This window comes from Amblyraja radiata, chromosome 2 (assembly GCF_010909765.2).
Source record: "Amblyraja radiata isolate CabotCenter1 chromosome 2, sAmbRad1.1.pri, whole genome shotgun sequence".
Classification (NCBI taxonomy): domain Eukaryota; kingdom Metazoa; phylum Chordata; class Chondrichthyes; order Rajiformes; family Rajidae; genus Amblyraja; species Amblyraja radiata.
Genome location: NC_045957.1, coordinates 84410079 through 84429636, shown reverse-complemented (window position 1 = coordinate 84429636; position 19558 = coordinate 84410079). Strand labels below are relative to the sequence as shown.

General features: G+C 41.9%; 1 protein-coding gene across 1 annotated transcript in view; it reads left to right on the top strand.

Moving 5' to 3' along the window:
- Positions 1-18: 18 nt before the first annotated feature.
- The window catches only part of galnt1 (polypeptide N-acetylgalactosaminyltransferase 1), an 81267-nt gene continuing 61727 nt past the window's right edge, over positions 19-19558 (top strand). Inside the window, exons 1-2 of the mRNA XM_033049545.1 lie at positions 19-385; positions 8865-9071. Coding sequence (XP_032905436.1) covers positions 8933-9071 — 139 coding nt within the window. The 5' untranslated portion in view covers positions 19-385; positions 8865-8932. The remainder of the gene's footprint in view (positions 386-8864; positions 9072-19558) is intronic.

Sequence of the window (19558 nt, the reverse complement as noted above, 5' to 3'; positions counted from 1 at the left end):
CTCCGCTATAAGATCTTTGGGCTGGGCTGCGAACGGAGCGGGGACGGCTCATGACACGGCGCTGATCAGCCCGACGGCGGAATGGTGTGTGCTCGCACTCCTCGCACCATTTCCCTGTGTCGAGCTCATTCTCCCCCGAGAGTAATCTCCGAGCGGAGTGATCCGAAGTACCTGGCTGACCTGCTGCCCCTGCCACGGACATTGCCATCCGAGAGATCCCTCGTTGGCCTCTGAAAGACGAAGGCAAGCGCGCTGCTCGCCGACTTAAAGGGGATTAGGTCTTGGTCGCTGTGAACTCTGTTGTGCGGAGTGAGGTCTCAGTGAAAATGTGTCTTTAAAGAAGGAGCGGAGAAGTCAGTCCGTCCAACCCACACCTATCGAGACGGTAAGTGTCAAGCTGGGGCCGGCAATACTACGGTTTTCACCTGAATACCAGAGTTGTGGGAAACAATTGCGGGATGTTTGAATCCTTTAAAAAGTCGATTGGATTTGCTGTGTGACCAACAACTTGTGTCCTGCCTTTGAAATTGGATACATGAAGTAACGATTTTTTTTCTGCGCGCGGTGAATGATCTAGAGCAAAATCTTTAAAGCTCAACAAGATAACACGATTTGATGGTAGACAAAAGTGCTGGAGAAACTCAGCGGGTGCAGCAGCATCTATGGAGCGAAGGAAATAGGCAACGTTTCGGGCTGAAGAAGGGTTTCGGCCCGAAACGTTGCACATCAGACTGAAGAAGGGTTTCGGCCCGAAACGTTGCCCATTTCCTTCGCTCCATAGATGCTGCTGCACCCGCTGAGTTTCTCCAGCACTTTTGTCTACCTTCGATTTTCCAGCATCTGCAGTTCCTTCTTAAACACGATTTGATGTTGGCTAACACACACTATCCGACCCGGCCCTCTTTCCCCGGCCCCGCTTTAGTTCAATATTATCAGGCAGGCCACAAATTTAGCAATGGATTTCAACATCTGAAGGTGTTGTGCGGAGGAGATTTCATATTTCCAACATAGTTTCCGGGTTTTAACTTCTATTGTCAGGCTTGATTTGCCTATCGAAACTTCTACGTGATCACCTTTATCCAATTATGGTAGAGTAAACTTGCTGTAGCGGTGCTCCTGAATGTTATGTCTAGTTTTATACCCAGTACCATTTTTTTGGGGGGTGGGGGTTACAAATGTATACGATATAAATGTAAGACTAACAAATAGTAAAGGAGAGTCTTACCCTATAACGTTGATATCCGGGATGAAGGAGTTTAGTTTTTCTTGAGGATTTAATGTTAGCTGTTCTCTATATCCCAACTTAATTTTTGGTGCATAGTGAGATAAAATGATTTTTACACACGTGGTGCTGAAACATAACTCCGGTGTAATATTTATTTAAATGTTTTATTTCTGGAAAAAATAAGGCAGAGTCGTTATCAGTCTTGAGTTTTGTGGACTTGGAAAGTTCCTGTAACACGAAGCATTTGGAAAATTGCCACTGGGGGTGATTGGCTACTTATGCATGGCAATTGATGCTGTACTTAATGAACTTTTAATAATGTACTCTTGCTGAATTTGATTCAGTTATGAAATTGGATTAGTAATATATATTTGGGAGCTGATGTTACCAATTTGCACTTGGTGACAAACGATCTTGCCTGCATCTTGCCTTCAACATTATTTACATTTTTTCTTCAAAATTTTACTTTAAATTTTCTTTGATTTTAGGTCATTACCAGTTTCACGTTTAACAATATCAGACTAAAGTTATCTGCTTGTGGAACATTGCTAAACGGTGCGGAAAGCAAGAATTATGATGAGGGGATCAGGAAGCAGTCAAATTGGCAGCTTGAAATCTGCTTCTCAGCTGGATATTTGATTCATATTTTTCTGAATCCGTTTTAATTCCACAGATTCTTTCTGCCTGAATCAAGTCTGTGGTATTATTATACCCATTATTGAGTTTAGCATTTTTTACTTTCTATTAATTAACACATGACTTTAATTTTCTTCATTTGGAAAGGGGATTACTGGCTTAACCAGAATGCTATTATTTTCCACAGTAGTTTGGGATGTATAATTTAAATGTTGGAAGTGGACATTGCCTCTGTTTAACATAGAAGCACAACCTCCATCTAATTACATATACATTAATTCAGTATGTTCTTTTTATTTTATTGGAGATCATGTTTAGTCAACATAGTAGTGGTACAGTCAATGCAACCATTGTAAGGGTATTTTAAAATGTACATTATGGCCTAAAGATAGGACAAACTACAGATAGCCATTTATGGTTTTGCACTTCACGCCTTCCCATTTATTTTCTTCCTACGTGGTATGGAATTAACACTAATGAGTAGGAAGGAAATGCAGATGCTGGTTTATGCCAAAGATGGACCCAAAATGCTGGAGTAACTCAGCGGGTCAGGCAGAATCTCTGGAAACAAGGAATAGATGATGTTTCGAGTCAAGACCATTCTTCAGACTGAAGAAGGGTCTCGACCCTAATTGTCGCCTATTTCTCTTTTAATGTATCTGAGGAATGAGACGGCTCCCACTGATATTAAAACGGTGTGCATTTAGGTTTAATTTACATTGGAGCAGTTTTTAAATGAGTACATTTTGAGTATGCATGCGTTATCATGAAGAATACGATGAGATCTGGGGGTCCTGGTTCATCAGTTACTGAAAGTAAGCATGCAAGTACAGCAGGCAGTGAAGAAAGCTAATGGCATGTTGGCCTTCATAACAAGAGGAGTTGAGTACAGGAGCAAAGAGGTCCTTCTGCAGTTGTACAGGGCCCTAGTGAGACCACACCTGGAGTATTGTGTGCAGTTTTGGTCTCCAAATTTGAGGAAGGACATTCTTGCTATTGAGGGAGTACAGCGTATGTTCACAAGGTTAATTCCCGGGATGGCGGGACTGTCAAATGTTGATAGAATAAAGTGGCTGGGCTTGTATACTCTGGAGTTTAGGATGTGAGGGGATCTTATTGAAACATATAAGATTATTAAGGGATTGAACATGCTAGAGGCAAGAAACATGCTCCCGATGTTGGGAGAATCCAGAACCAGGGGCCACATTTTTACCCAGAGAGTTGTGAATCTGTGGAATTCTCTGCTTCAGAAGGCAGTGGAGGCAATTCTCTGGATGCTTTCAAGAGAGGTATGGGGCTGTCCCACTGTACAAGCTCATTCAAGAGCTCTCCCGAGTTTAAAAAAAAATTAAAACTCCTGGAAGCATGTAGAATGTAAGTAGCAGGTACGTCGGAGCTCGAGACGTCTCTTAGTGGCTTGTAACGCTAACGGCAGGTACTCGGGAAACGCGGTAAGCTCGGGAAAACTCGTGAAGATTTTTCAACATGTTGAAAAATGTTCACGAGAGCCCTGAGTACCAACGAGCAGCCATTATCATAAATCTCTGAGTTCGAATCAGGGCAAACTCGGGAGAACTCTTGGATGAACTCGTAAAGTGGGACAGGGCCATTAAATAGAGCTCTTATAGTCAGGGGATATGGCGAGAAGGCAGGAACATGTTACTGATTGTGGATGATCAGCCATGATCATCCTGCACCTATTATCTGAATACTTGTACAAAATATTTTGCTGTTTTCATCTATCCAAATTGTCTTTTTTGTTAGAATCTTTAAATTATCTTCATTTCAGCTAATATAATTAATATAGACTGATTTTCTTTTTCTCTTGGGAAGTACATCATTATCTTAGTCTTGTGTAGGAAGGAACTGCAGATGCTGGTTTAAACCGAAGACAGACACACAAAAACTGGAATAAGTCAGCGGGTCAGGCAGCATCTCTGGAGAAAAGGAATAGGTGACACGTCAGGTCGAGACCCCTTTTCTGTTGCAGAAATAGGGTATACAGCACAGGATAGAAGGAATTCTACGAGAGACTACATTAATGGAAATATTATAAAACAAAATACTTTATTTAAACTTGCTTAGTCGTTTAATTCTTTATGGGATTTTGCTTATTTTTATTTATTATTCCATGGAACTTTGAGTTCAGTAACATAATTGCAATTAGAAGAAAACTTTGCAAGCATTTTAATTCAGACTCTGAATTATGATATCAATGGCTAAAATACCTTTCTTTTTGACAATGATGCAACCGGTTTACCGAGGTAATCATGTTATTTTAATTGGGAATGACCAGGCTGCAATATTTTAACAGAAGTTTGGTAAACCTTCTCACAGAAGCTAAACTATTATAGTTATATATTCACACAAAGTAACGTGTATGCAAATTGACTTGGGTGGTTATAATGATTTTCAATATGTCATAGCTTCAACGAACTTTATGTCGATTTGATATCAAAAAAGCTGTGCAGACTGTCCAAAATTGAGGAGTGGCAGATTTCAGTCATGTTGGTGCTTCATCAATTACAAAGTAGCCAGTGAAGTTCTGAAACATGTATCAAACATGCGATCTATTCCCCATCTAAAGAAGGGTCTTGACCCGAAACGTCACCCAGAGATGCTGCCTGAGTTACTGCAGCCTTTTGTGTCTATCTTCTGCTACTATAGACTGTGTATTTCTGTCCTGTTACATTGGTCAATTCTTACGAAAATAATTGTTCAGTGGTTACAAAGTATTGTAGTCAGTGAAGTATTGAAACTTGTATCAAAATCAGTCATTGAAATCAATTCTACTACCCGCAATAGGTTAGCAAATACAAGGTTGAATTTTCAAAATATGATTGGAGACTCTGAAAAATGCCTCCTTTGGAAGTGCAGAATCTTGGTGTTACTCTTGTTTTTGGAATTATGTTGAACATTTCTGAACAGGTATTGGATGATTGAAAATTGAGGCTTTGCTTATTGATGTTTCTCTGACAACCATGGAACAGGTTTGGCCATTCCATTTTGTACATTCATTATTGCCTATAAATTGCCAGTTTCTGCTTTAACAATAAAGACCTTGATACTTGAGAAGTTTCAAGAAACATTGCAAATTTATTTTGCAGCATATAATTTTCTTGGAGAAAATGGTTTAATTTTGTTTAATTTACATTCCATCAAAATGCTTTCCACTTTGTCACCTCACCCAGACTACTCTGATAACACCTCTTCACCAGGAAAAGCAAGGGCTTCAGGCTTGTATTAAAAGATAATGAAACATAACAGTTCGAATATTGTTTGAGTTGAAATTAATTAAATAATGCAGCAGAGAATATCCATGGTATTTTTTTTAAAAACATTGGAGATTATTAAACAATATTTGCTATAAACCACTGTAGATAAGACAAATTAAGAATAATTGTGGAGCATTTCAGCATCCTAATTTAAGGAATTACATTTGTAGTTACTGCTGTTTTTGTTAAAATGTAATCAAGCACCCATGGGTTTCCATTAAAGGCCCTAAATACAACTCCAATCGAGAATTTGGGATGATTAGAATCTGATTGAGATAAACAACTGAGGCTTTTCTGGAATGAATTTCAACAAATGCATGAAGCTAAGGTGAGGTGACTTAAGATGACAGTAGGCTTCTTATGGAATATAATAAGCTCTAGGCCAAATTATCTCTTTTGTTACTGTATATTTCATGGAATTCACCAAATCCATATTCTTCATTCAACCCACAGTTGACTAGTATCTATCTTCTCTCCTCTACTTTCGGTATCAGCTTTTGGTTGTCAATGTTAGATCGGCTACTTTCCACTTTTCCTCAAGTAGAAAAGTTGTGATGCTCTGGGATTCTGAGAGAAGGGGAAAAAAGTTGATTTACTGATCGGTGGTGGTAATTACAGAAATGTTTGTTATATATGCTAAGTCATACTGGTCGTAGAAATGCGTGGATTTTGATGGGGGGGGGGGTTGTTGAGTACTAATTATATGAACGTTTATGGTATTTGTTCATTTAAATAGTGGATTTACTTTGAGTAAGCGCTTTTCTTGATTTCCCAAGGAGGTCAGAAAGATGTAGTAAAATATTTTTAATTGGATGATGAGTTTAGAAAGAGGATGTGAAAGTACCCCACAAGTTTAAAAGAATGGTGAGCTTCAAAAGGAGGCTCGGGACAGAACCAAGTGAGCCCAGCTGCCAAAGCATTGTAGTCTCTGAACAATATGGTAGTCCGATATAAGATTATTGGAGGTTTACTACATATTATTGGAGGTTTACTACATATTATTGGAGGTTTACTACATATTATTGGAGGTTTACTACATATTATTGGAAATATATGCCTGTTGATCTGGCCAACCATTTCAGCATCCAAACAATTGATAATTTTGTGGGAGTTGGTTGAATGCAAGTCAGTCATTCCATTTCTTTAATTGTAATGTTAATATTGTTATTTTTGCCATTGCCAACCACAATCTTTTCAAATAAAGAACAGTCTTTTAAATAAAGATATTGTGACTTCAAAACATAACTTGTAAAATCCAGGGTATTGCATCCCCTTCTGGGAACTCCTATTTTGGGAAAACACCTAACCTAAATGATTTAATTTTTATGATGGAAAAATAAATGTCCGTTTTAATTTCATGTCCCATTTTTTGGTTTTCATGTGAGATTTTGGAAAATGAACAAATCTAAAAGTACAAACATAGACAAAGTATTGAATAATAATTGTAGATTTTTACTGAGCAGAAACTTATGCGATGCATTCTCCTAACACCACCTTCATTTTTACTCTTTCTCGAGATACCCAGAAAATAGACACAAACCAGACCTTACAGTAATGACCTATAAATACACCAGGGAAATCTATTTGGCTCACTTACTCGTGGAACAGAACTTTGATATTTTTCCTCTCCACATGTACCTCCTATTTTAAAAGTTTTTTTCTATTACTAAGCTTGTGCTCCATTCTAATGACCTTCTTGTTGCTAATTGAAAAAATGTCAGATTCTAAAGAAGCATCTTAATCACTACTATAGTTCGATATAATAAAATACAGCTCATTATTCCACCATATAAAAGACAACATCACTTTTCCCAGACCCTTTTGGACTGCAGTATTCTCCTTGGAACCTTGAGAACCGTCAAAATGGAGACAGAACATTACTTCCCTATCAAATCATTACTTCTCCCTCTTGTATTTTTTATATTTATAGAAGAATATCCAGGCTTTGCAATAGAAAATGAACTCTTTGACTTCCAAGTGTTAAGTGTCTATTTTGCAAATCCGGCTGTAGCTTTTAGTTTTCTGTAAACAAAGTAGATGGACCCTTGTTTTGTTTTAATGACAGTTTAAGATGCATGAAATTTAGATCTTTAATTAGATTTTGGAAATGAAAGCAGAAATTAACTGCAGACCTACAATATCCACCATCTATGCCATTTCATTAACGATTACCTTTCACCAATTTTCTGTTATTTATGGTTAGGATGTTGTAATTAAAGTGAAAAATGATGCACTTATGAAACAAAAGTTAAACCAATTTCTTTAGTGGGGTTAAAATACTATTTATCCTCTAGAACTGAGAACATTCAGATTTAGATTAATTATGCTATTGATTGGAATACACTGATCATTAATTCTAAATAGTTGTTGATATTTTTACCCAGTAACTTTAGATTAAATATGGGGGAGATCTTTGATACACAGAATTGTTGGTTATCTGCTGCTGGGACACTTTATTTTGCTCCAATGTGTTCTGGTGCAGTTTTCATCTGGAAATCTCGCTCCTAGCATTTTAATAATTTGGTCATTCATAGAGGACAACAACAGTCTACTGTGTACACAATGGCTTTGACAGCTAGTGGAGGTCTCATCCTTATGATCACGAACTGCCAATGCTGTCAGTGCTACCAAGGGTTTTTCTTGAACATCCAGCAACTTGGATGTTCTTTAAAAAAAAATTTGGGGTGGGGAGGGAAGAGGGGAGGGGGGGGGGGGGAGAGGGAGGAAGGAAAGAGGGGAGAAATACTTTTCATTTACAACGTGTGCTGAACACAGAAAATGACCACATTCAAAATTCGCTCAAAATGGCAAAAAAAAAAGTTAAATACTGGAAATCTCTGCATCTTTCTTCTGGTAGCCAGTTTCCCCCAGCCATGTGTGCTTGTGCTAGGTTTACACTAAATCAATTATATTTTAATGAAAAAGTATAGGGGGGGGGGGGGGGGGGCTTTCTGGAGTGCTAGTATGGGTGTTGTGGGCTGAAAGGGACTGGTTTCCAGAGGGCTAGTATGGACATTGTGGGCCGAATGGATTCTTGGGCTGGCGGCTCAGTCATTTAATCCTGTTGTGCTGGCGGCTCACTCACTCACGGCCAGTGGGCTGGCAGTTGACTCACGGCTATTCGTTGAAATTCCATTTCAAGCAGGGTGCAAGGCCACCAAATTCAAGTGCAATTTCCTACCACTTCAAGCAGGGTGCAAGGCCATCAAATTCAAGTGCAGTTTCATACCATTTCAAGCAGGGTGCAAGGCCACCAAATTCAAATGCAGTTTCATACCATTTCAAGCATGGTGTAAGGCCACTAAAGACAGCGAATCATGATCTCTCCCTCCTCCATCTTGCAGAGACTGAGCCACGCCCACACTTCCGGGTTTTATAGTTCCTCCCCCCTCCCATCAGCAGGGGCGTGGCCTTCATGGCATGATTGACAGGAGAGAGAATCTCAACATATTTTAAACACTAATAACTTTTTTATTTTTCATTGATGGGAAAAACCGTCTTGTCCTGCACAGCGGAGGGGGACTCTGAGTAAGATGTCCAAAAATCACAGCCGTAAGTGGTTGCGTCTTTTCTAAAATCAATATACAGAACACCAGGACGTGGTCAAGATCAGACTTTTAGTAATATAGATAGATAGTGTTTTTTCGAAGTGAATAATTTGTTTAAATTTAAACTGTAATTATTCATCCAAAGTTAAGCCACCTATTGTGATATTTTTGTCTCTTCAGGTGCTGTGGGGGTGCTGTCCAGCTGGTTGTCAACTCGAATTTAATTCTGCACTATCTGTATTAGTACCATGAGAAGGTTTGCGTATTGTAAGGTGGTTTTGGCCACCTCTTTGGTGTGGGTGCTACTGGATATGTTCCTACTCCTTTACTTCAGTGAATGTAACAAGTGTGAACAGAAAAAAGAACACGGTCTACCTGCTCGTGAAGGTAAGAAAGACCCCATTCAAATTGTGCATTTTTTTTTTTTAAGGTAACATCCTAGAACATGTTAGGTCAGAAGAAAATTATGTCAGAAATAATTAGGTCAGAAGAAAATTGCATATGGTTAATAAATGGTGTATGAACTATAACTGAGTACAATAATTGATCTACGATGTTTTCTTTTATTACTTTTGTTTATTAGAAATTAATTATTTTAATTTCAATACGCAATTCATTTTGATCAGGCTCCAGAAAATAAATCCTCCACGTGTATAAGAAAAGCAACAAAAAAAAATGCTGGAAAGCTGAAATCAGAAAATTGAAATATTCAGCGGGTCAGGAAACATCTGTGGTAGAAATGTAGTTAGCATTTCAGGTCAATGAACTTCCTTGGAACTCAAAAGTTAGAATAAATGTTACAGAATGGAGAAAGTGATGGGGTAGAATAATTATGCAATAATAGAAAAAGTATGTTTGACTTATCTGCAGAAGATCTCTAAGTATAATTGATAAATTTGAAAGTCAACATTAAGGCACAGAAAACAATTAGAAAAACAACTGGTATGGTGGCCATTATTAGACACAAAATGCTGGAGTTACAAGCAGGTCAGGGAGCATCACTGGAGAAAAGGAATGGGTAACATTTCGGATCGAGATTCTTATTCAGAGAGTCAGGGGAGAGGGAAACTAGAGGTATGAAAAGGTTTAGAACAAATTGGAGACGACACCAATGACCAAGGAGAGGTGGAGCCTACAATGGTCCATTGTTGACTGTGGAAGCGGTGATAACGAAGGGATATGATGCGAACAGTGGAACTAGCAGAACGACTAGACCAGGGGAGGGGTGGAGAGAGAAGGAATGCAGCGGTTACTTGAAAGAGAGAAATCAATATTCATACTGCTGGTTTGTAAGCCACCCAAGTGAAATATGAGGAGCTGTTTCTCCAATTTGCACGTGGCCTCACTCTGACAGTGGAGGAGGCCCAGGACAGGATGGTCATAATGGGAAGGGGTTAAGTTTTCAAAGGTCTTTTATTGTCACATGTACCGTAAGTTGCAGTGATTTGTGAATTACCCTACAGCCATACGGGGGAAAAAAAGCAACAAGACACACAAATACATAAAAGTCAACATAAACATCCACCACATTCCTCACTGTGATGGAAGGCTAAAAAGTCCATTCCTCTTTAAAATGCCTGGCAACTGGGAGATTGTGTAGACCAAGACGGACTGAGCATTGCTGTTCATTGAAACGATCGCCCATTCTGTGCTTGCAACAGTATGCAGATTGTTCATGTGACATTCCTTTTATCCAATCACTCGGGTCTTTAGATTGGATGATACTAGTCAAAATTTATCAATAAGCAAAATGTCAACAGTGTTACTATCTTCTGATATAAGGAGACTTTCATTAAGATGAGCATCACCCATTGGCAGGACAGTCTTTTTCTGACAAACCCTTTCATCACACGTGAAATTTGTTGTCTTACCTTTAAAATACATCATGATACAAAAGTGAGTGGTTTTGCAGATAGTGAAGATAGTTGTGAAAGATTGCAGCAGGATCTGGATCGATTGGCCAGGTGGGTGGAGGAATGGTTAATGGAAATTAATACAGAGAAGTGTGAGGTGTTGTATTTTGGGACGTCGAACAAGGGCAGGACCAGGGGACATAGGTTCAAGGTGAAGGGGAAACGATCTAATAGGAATTCACACAAAGGGTGGTGGGCGTATGGAAATAGCTGGGAGTATCCCATTGTTTAAGAGACGGTTAGACAGGTACATGGATAGGACAGGTTTGGAGGAATATGGACCAAGAGCAGGAAAGTGTAGTTGGGACATTGTTGGCTGATGTGGGCAAGTTGGGCCGAAGGGCCTGTTTCCACACTATCACATTTCCATACTTCATAGAACAGTACATCACAGGAACAGGCCTTTTGACTTACAATGTTTGTACTAAACATGATGCCATGTTAAATAATCTCCTCTGCCTGCACTCGATTCATATCAATAGACAAGAGACAGTAGGTACAGGAGTAGGCTATTCGGCCCTTCGAACCAGCACTGCCATTCAATGTGATCATGGCTGATCATCCCCAATCAGTACCCTGTTCCTGCCTTCTCCCCATATCCCCTGACTCCGCTATCTTTAAGAGCCCTATCTGAGGCAGGGAATTCCTGACTCGCAACTCTCTGTGAGAAGAAGTGTTTCCTCGTCTCCGTATTAAATGGCTTGCCCCTTATTCTTAAACTATGGCACTTGGTTCTGGACTTCCCCAACATCGGGAACATGTTTCCTGCCTCGAGCGTGTCCAAACCCTTGACAATCTTATGTGTTTCAATAAGATTCCTTCTCTTCTTTCTAAACTCCAGAGTGTACAAGCCCAGCTGCTCCATTCTCTCAGCGTATGACAGTCCCGCCATCCCGGGAATTAACCTTGTAAACCTACGCTGCACTCCCTCAATAGCAAGAATGTCCTTCCTCAAATTAGGGGACCAAAATTGCACACAATACTCCAGGTGTGGTCTCACTAGGGCCCTGTACAACTGCAGAAGGACCTCTTTACTCCTGTTCTTGTTATAAAGGTCAACATGCCATTCGCTTTCTTCACTGCCTGCTGTACCTGCATGCTTACTTTCAGTGACTGATGAACAAGGACCCCCAGATCCCGTTGTACTTCTGCTTTTCCCAACTTGACGCCATTTAGATAGTAATCTGCCTTCCTGTTTTTGATACCAAAGTGGATAACCTCACATTTATCCATATTAAACTTCATCTGCCCACTCCCTCAACCTGTCCAAGTCACCCTGCATTCTCATAGCATACTCCTCACAGTTCACACTGCCACCCAGCTTTGTGTCATCTGCAAATTTGCTAATGTTACTTTGAATCCCTTCATCTAAATCATTGATGTATATTGTAAATAGCTGTGGTCCCAGCACCGAGCCTTGCAGTACCCCACTAGTCACTGCCTGCCATTCTGAAAGGGACCTGTTAACCCCTACTCTGTTTCCTGTCAGTCAACCAATTTTCTATCCATGTCAGCACTCTACCCCCAATACCATGTGCCCTAATTTTGCCCACTAATCTATGTGGGACCTTATCAAATGCTTTCTGGCACTGGCTCTCCCTTGTCCATTTCCCTAGTTACATACTCAAAAAATGCCAGAAGATTAGTCAAGCATGACTTCCCCTTCGTAAATCCATGCTGACTCGGACCGATCCTGTTACTGCTATCCAAATGTGCGGCTATTTCATCTTTTATAACTGACTCCACCATCTAACTGGTCGAATTCCCTGTTTTCTCTCTCCCGCCTTTCTTAAAAAGTGGGAAACATTAGCTACCCTCCAATTCACAGGAACTGATCCTGAGTCTATGGAACATTGGAAAATTATCACTAATGCATCCACGATTTCTAGAGCCACTTCGTTAAGTACCCTGGGATGCAGACCATCAGGCCCTGGGGATTTATCAGCCATCAATCCCATCAGTCTACCCAACACCATTTCCTGCCTAATGTGGATTTCCTTCAGTTCCTCTGTCACCCCAGATCCTCTGGCCACTACTATATCAGGAAGATTGTTTGTGTCCTCCTTATTGAAGACGGAACCAAAGTACCTGTTCAACGCATCTGCCATTTCCTTGTTCCCCATAATAAATTCACCTTTTTCGGTCTTCAAGGGTCCAACTTTGGTCTTAACTAATTTTTTCCTCTTCACATACCTAAAGAAGCTTTTACTATCCTCCTTTATATTCTTGGCTAGCTTACCTTCGTACCTCATCTTTTCTCCCTGTATTGTCTTTGTAGTTATCTTCTGTTGTTCTTTAAATATTACCCAATCCTCTTGCTTCCCGCTCATCTTTGCAACTTTGTACTTCTCTTTTATTTTTATACTGTCCCTGACGTCCCTTGTCAGCCATGGTCGCCTCTTACTCCCCTTGGAACCTTTCTTCCTCCTAGGAATGAACTGATCCTGCACCTTCTGTATTATTCCTAGAAATACCTGCCATTGTTGTCCCACTGTCATCCCTGCTAGGGTATCTTTCCAGTCAACTTTGGCCAGCTCCTCCTTCATGGCCCCATAGTCCCTGTTATTCAACTGTAACACTGACACCTCCAATCTACCCTTCTCCCTCTCCATTTGTAGATTAAACCTGGCCATATTATGATCACTACCTCCTAATGGCTCATTAACCGCGTTCCTTTATCAAATCTGGTTCATTACATAACACTAAATCCAGAATTGCCTTCTCCCTGGTAGGCTGCAATACAAGCTGTTCTAAGAATCCATCACGAAGGCACTCTACAAAGTCCCTTTCTTGGGGTCCAGTACCAACCAGATTTTCCCAGTCTACCTGCATGTTGAAATCTCACATAACAACCACAGCATTACCTTTGCTACATGCCAATTTTAACTCCCGATTCAACTTGCGCCCTATGTCCAGGCTACTGTTTGGGGGCCTGTAGATAAGTCCCATTAGGGTCTTTTTACCCTTATAATTCCTTAGTTCTATCCATACTGACTCCACATCCCCTGTTTCAATGTCACCCCTTGCAAGGGACTGAATTTCATTCCTCACCAACAGAGCAACCCCACCCCCTTGTCTGTCTTTTCGATAGGAGGTATACCCTTGGATATTCAGTTCCCAGCCCTGGCCCTCTTGCAGCCATGTCTCTGTAATTCCTACGACATCATACTTGCCAATTTCTAACTGAGCCTCAAGCTCGTCCACTTTATTTCTTTGCGCATGTACCACACTTTGACCTCCGTATTCACGTCCCCCCTCGCACCGCTCGCAATTGGCCCTGATGTTACTCTTTTATCCCTTCTCGAACTTTCCTTCCCATTAATTCGAGAATCTTTTGTAATTTTTCCTGTACTCACTTCCCCTTCAACTCCATCTTTATACTACCAATTTGTCAATCCCTCCCCCACACTATTTAGTTTAAACCCACACGTGTAGCCCTAGCAAACCTGCCAGCCAGAAAGTCGGTCCCCCTCCAGTTAAGGTGTAACCTGTCCCTTTTATACAGGTCACCCCTACCCCAGATGAGATCCCAGTGGCCTATAAATCTAAATCCTTGCTCCCTGCACCAGCCCCTCAGCCACACATTCAGATCCCCTATCTCCCTGTTCCTGTCCTCACTAGAATGAGGGACTGGAAGCAATCCAGAGATAACCACTCTAGAAGTCCTGCTTTTCAGTCTTCTTCCTAACTTCTTCTTCCCGATGTCGTTTGTGCCCACGTGCACAACTACTGCCGGCTGTTCACCTTCTCTCTCGAGGATGTTCAGAATTCGGCTTGTGACATCCTGAACCGTGGCACCAGGGAGGCGACAGACCATCCTCGCGTCTCGTCTGCCGCCACAGAATCTCCTGTCTGCTCCTCGGACAATGGAGTCACCCACCACTATGGCTCTGCCCAATGTTGGTCTTGCCGGTCGAGTCCCATCTCTAGGATTGGAGCCATCGACTTGTCCGCCGCTCAGACTGGAAGCATTGTCGCCCCCGACAGTTCCCAAGGGGACGTACCTGTTTTCATTAGGCACAGCCACCTGGGTCTCTTGCACTCCATGGTTACCACCCTTTCTCTCAGTCACACACCTTGGTTCTTCCCGTATCCTCGGCGTGACAACCTCACTGTAGGTCCTGTCCAGGAAACTCTTGTTTTCCCAGATGGCCCTGAGGTCATCCAGCTGCTTCTCCAGTGCCCCAACACGGTCCTTCAGGAGCTAAAGCTGGACGCACTTGCCACAGTTGTAGCAGCCAGAGGCTCCATCCGTGTCCCTGGGCTCCCACATTCTGCAAGCTTCACACTGTCTCATCTGTCCCATCCTCTCCAGCTTTTTGCCTAACCTCCTCGCCGAAGACTCTTGAGCCAAAGACTCACACTTTACTCACAAGGCTGCTCCCTCACTGCTGCTCCCCTAGAGCAGCCTTGCTTATATTGACTGATAAATTGCCTAATTTACCAATTTACAAACCAAATTCCTCAGTTTTAAACTGTTTTTCACCTCTGACTTGCACACCTTTCCCACGGGTTTCAGCCAATAAGCTCTTCTCCCTGCTTCTCCTTTATTGCTGCTTGTCCAAGATCCACATAAACACTGGGCTAACACTGGCTTTTTGACCCTTTTAAAAAACTTTTTCCCCTCTGACTCGCCTTTCCCACGGGTTTCAGCCAATAAATTCTTCTCCCTGCATTTCCTTGATTGCTGCATGTCCAAGATCCACGTAAGCACTGGGTTGATGCATGTAAGCACCATCTTTATACTTATAAAACTCTGATCTTGGATGTCTATTTATTTGTGTGATTTTCGTGTGCGATTCGCATCTCCGCGAAAACACGATGCGCTAACATAAATTTTTTTACATAATCCGAGAGATTTACGCTGTGGTCAAAAATCGCCTCATTTAAAATTTCATGCATTATTTCTCGTTATTCATGAAAATGTTCAAAAATTTCAAATAACTTAGAAAATAAACGAGCTGGTGACATCACAATGGGTCTGCTCGCCCGGCCTGTGTACACTGTTTTCCACACGCTGCGAGTTGCGCCACCCCCCCCCGACGCAGTCATTTGGTCGTCGTGCACCCGCTCGCCGCGAGGCCCGCAACCCGCAGCCCCTCTCTCCCCCCCTCCCCCACTCTTCTAAAGTCCAGACACAGGGCATTCATGTCCGATGATACAGTGGCCTACATGAAGTCTAGATACGACCTTGGTAAGGCCATCAAAAAGGCCAAAAGGGACTTCTGCTCCAAACTGGAGGATGAGACAGATGTTCGGCAGCTGTGGCGGGGCCTGAATGCAATCACCTCCTACAAGGCGAAACCAGGAGGCAGCTCGAATGTCGGTGAAACATCACTCCCTGACGAGCTCAATGCGTTTTACGCACACTTTGACAGGGAGAATACTGATGTGCCTTCCCGATCCCCCATTCGCTGTGATGGCATTTCAGTCTCAGTCACAGAGGCTGACGTCAGAAAATCCTTCAGAGGGGTGAACCCCCGAAAAGCACCTGGTCCTGATGGTATACCCGGTCGTGTTCTAAAAACCTGTGCGGACCAACTGGCGGGAATTATTACGGACATTTTCGCACTGGACCACTTGGACAACAAAAACTCATATGTCAGGCTGTTATTCATCGATTACAGCTCGGCATTCAACACAATCATCCCCTCCAAACTGGTTACCAAACTCGCAGAACTGGGTCTCTGCGCATCCCTCTGCAACTGGATCCTCGACTTCCTCATCCACAGACCACAGTCTGTTCGTATTGATGGAAATGTGTCAACCTTAATAACAATCAGCACGGGAGCACCTCTAGGCTGCGTGCTCGGCCCCCTGCTGTACTCACTCTATACCCATGACTGCGTAGCCAACCACAGTGTGAACTCCATCAAATTCGCTGACGACACCACTGTTGTGGGACGTATCACTGATGGGGATGAGTCAGAGTACAGAAGAGAGATCGAGCAACTGTCCATATGGTGCCAGCGCAATAACCTGGCCCTCAACACCAGCAAAACCAAGGAACTGATTGTGAACTTTGGAAGGAGTAGGAGGGGGACCCACAGCCCCATTTATATCAACGGGTCGATGGTTGAAAGGGTCAAGAACTTCAAAATCCTGGGCGTGCACATCTCTGAAGATCTTTCCTGGTCTGAGAACACTAACGCAATTATCAAAAAAGCTCATCAGCGCCTCTACTTCCTGAGAAGATTACGGAGAGTCGGTTTGTCAAGGAAGACTCTCTCTAACTTCTACAGGTGCACAGTAGAGAGCATGCTGACTGGTTGCATCGTGGCTTGGTTCGGCAATTTGAGCGCCCTGGAGAGTAAAAGATTACAAAAAGTAGTAAACACTGCCCAGTCCATCATCGGCTCTGACCTTCCCTCCATCGAGGGGATTTATCGCAGTCGCCGCCTCAAAAAGGCTGGCAGTATCATCAAAGACCCACACCATCCTGGCCACACACTCATCTCCCTGCTACCTTCAGGTAGAAGGTACAGGAGCCTGAAGACTGCAACAACCAGGTTCAGGAATAGCTACTTCCCCACAGCCATCAGGCTATTAAACCTGGCTCGGACAAAACTCTGATTATTAATAACCACTTTCTGCTATTTGCACTTTACCAGTTTATTTATTCATTCATGTGTGTATATATTTATATCATGGTATATGGACACATTTATCTGTTTTGTAGTAAATGCCTACTATTTTCTGTGTGCTTAAGCAAAGCAAGAATTTCATAGTCCTATACAGGGACACATGACAATAAACTCACTTGAACTTGAACACTTTTTTTTTTAAACCAGTAGCTCCAATGATTGGTCGTCCTTCACTACTTTATTGTTTTGTCAAAAAGCTGCTGCCTTCATTGATTTTCTATCACATTTCTTGCAAATGTTGTTCCAATGTTCAAGAAGGGAACTAGGCAAAAGAGGGAAAACTATAGGCCAGTCAATTGCAGGTAGGATTTTAGAGTATTATTAAGGATGAGCTTCGGAGTACTTAGAAACGCATGATAAAATAGGACAGCATCACCATGGTTTAGTGAAAAGAAGATCTTGCCTGACAAATCTGTTGTGATTCTTTGAGGAAATAAATAGCAGGAAAGTCAGTGGATGTTGTTTACCTATATTTTCAGAAGGTCTTTGATAAGGTGCCACATGTGAGGCTGTTAAACAAGATTAGAGCCCATGGCAAAGAGTGGGAATAAAGGGGACTTTTTCTCGTTGGCTGTCAGTGGCGTTCCTTAGGGGTCGGTGTTGGAGCAGCTACTCTTCACTTTGTATATCAATTAATTTCAATGATAGAGTTAAAGGCTTTGTGGCAAAGTGTGATGATACAAACAAAGATGGAGAGGTACTAGTTGGAGTAAGCAGGGAGTCTGCAGAAGGACTTGGACTGTGGGAGTGTGGGCAAAGAAGTGGCAGATGGAATGTAGCAAAGTGTGCAGCCATGGACTTTGTTAGTAGGAATAAAGGCGAAGACTATTTTCTAAACTGGAAGATGATTCAGAAATCGGAGGTGCAAAGGGACTTGGGAGTAGGATTCTCTAAAGGTTAATATGCAAGATGAATATAAAAGCAAGGATGTAATGCTGAGGTTTTGGAAGGCACTGGTCAGACTACATTTGGAGTATCGTGAGCAGTTTTGGGCCTCATGTCTGAGGAGAGATATGGTAGTACTGGAGAGGGTCCAGAGATGGTTGGGTTAACATTTGATGAACGTTTGGCTCTGGATGTGTACTTGCTGGAGTTTTGAATGATGAGGTGAGACCTCATTGAAACTTACTGAATAGTGAAAGGCCTGGATTGAGCGATGGGGAGAGGATGTCTCCACAAGTAGGAAGGTCTAAGACCAGAGGGCACAGCCTCGGAAGGAAAGGATATGCTTTTAGAAAGGAGATGAGGAGGAATTCATTGCCGCAGGCAGCTGTGGATGCTGTCATTGGGTATTATTAAAGTGGCGATTGACAGGTTCTTGAATAGTAAGAGTGTCGAAGGTTAATGGGAAGGAAGGAAGGATGAATGGGGTTGAGTGGGAAAAATAGATCAGCCATGATATGGCAGATTGAATGGCAGATTAGACTCGATGGGCCGCATGGCCTATTGCTGCGTCTATGAACTTGAAGATACATCAATTGGGGAAGAAGGAAACCAAGGTATCCATTTATTTTAATGTCACAAACCACTTGTTCATTGTTTCCATGCCATGTGCAGTTCTGGTTGCTTGGCTTAAGAGGAGATATTGGAGAAGCAGTGGCTGGTTTCCCTAAAGACAACTGAAGGGTGATCTTATGGCGATATGCAGGTAATAAGGGACATAGATAAGATGAACTGTGTCTTTTTGCAATGGGAATGGAGTTTAAAACTAGAGAGCATATGTTTAAGGTGAGAGTGGAAAAATTTAAAGAATACCCGAGGGGCAGATTTTTCCATGCAGGCTATACGAAATGAACTGCAGAGGAAGTAGTGGAGATGGGTAAAATTACAACGTTTATGAGACATACAGGTTTAGTGGGATATGGGCCAAATATAGGCATGTGGGACTAGCTCAAGTACACACCTCGTGTGGCGTGAGATAACTTGGGCCCCAGGGTCCATTTGCATGGTATGTATGTGTACTTGCTGGAGTTTTGAATGATGAGGTGAGACCTCATTGAAACTTACTGAATAGTGAAAGGCCTACACAGTTTCTCTGAGAGCTGTTTTATACTTCTTTCAGCGTCTAGGGCAGTCCAAATTATTTCAATGTTCAAAACAACGATTTGCGAGTAAATAAGGGAATATTATGATTATCCAAGATGGAGTACTGCAGTATCAATAAATTGGGAAAGCTTGCAGAGTCCTAGTTCATTTACCATGCCTTTTGGCACAAGCAGATGATGTCCTTTATTGCTCTCCCTCCTCCCCCGTTTATAATTTATATTTGTTTTTTTCCCTACATTTAGTTTTGTATTGATTATACTGGGAATCTCTT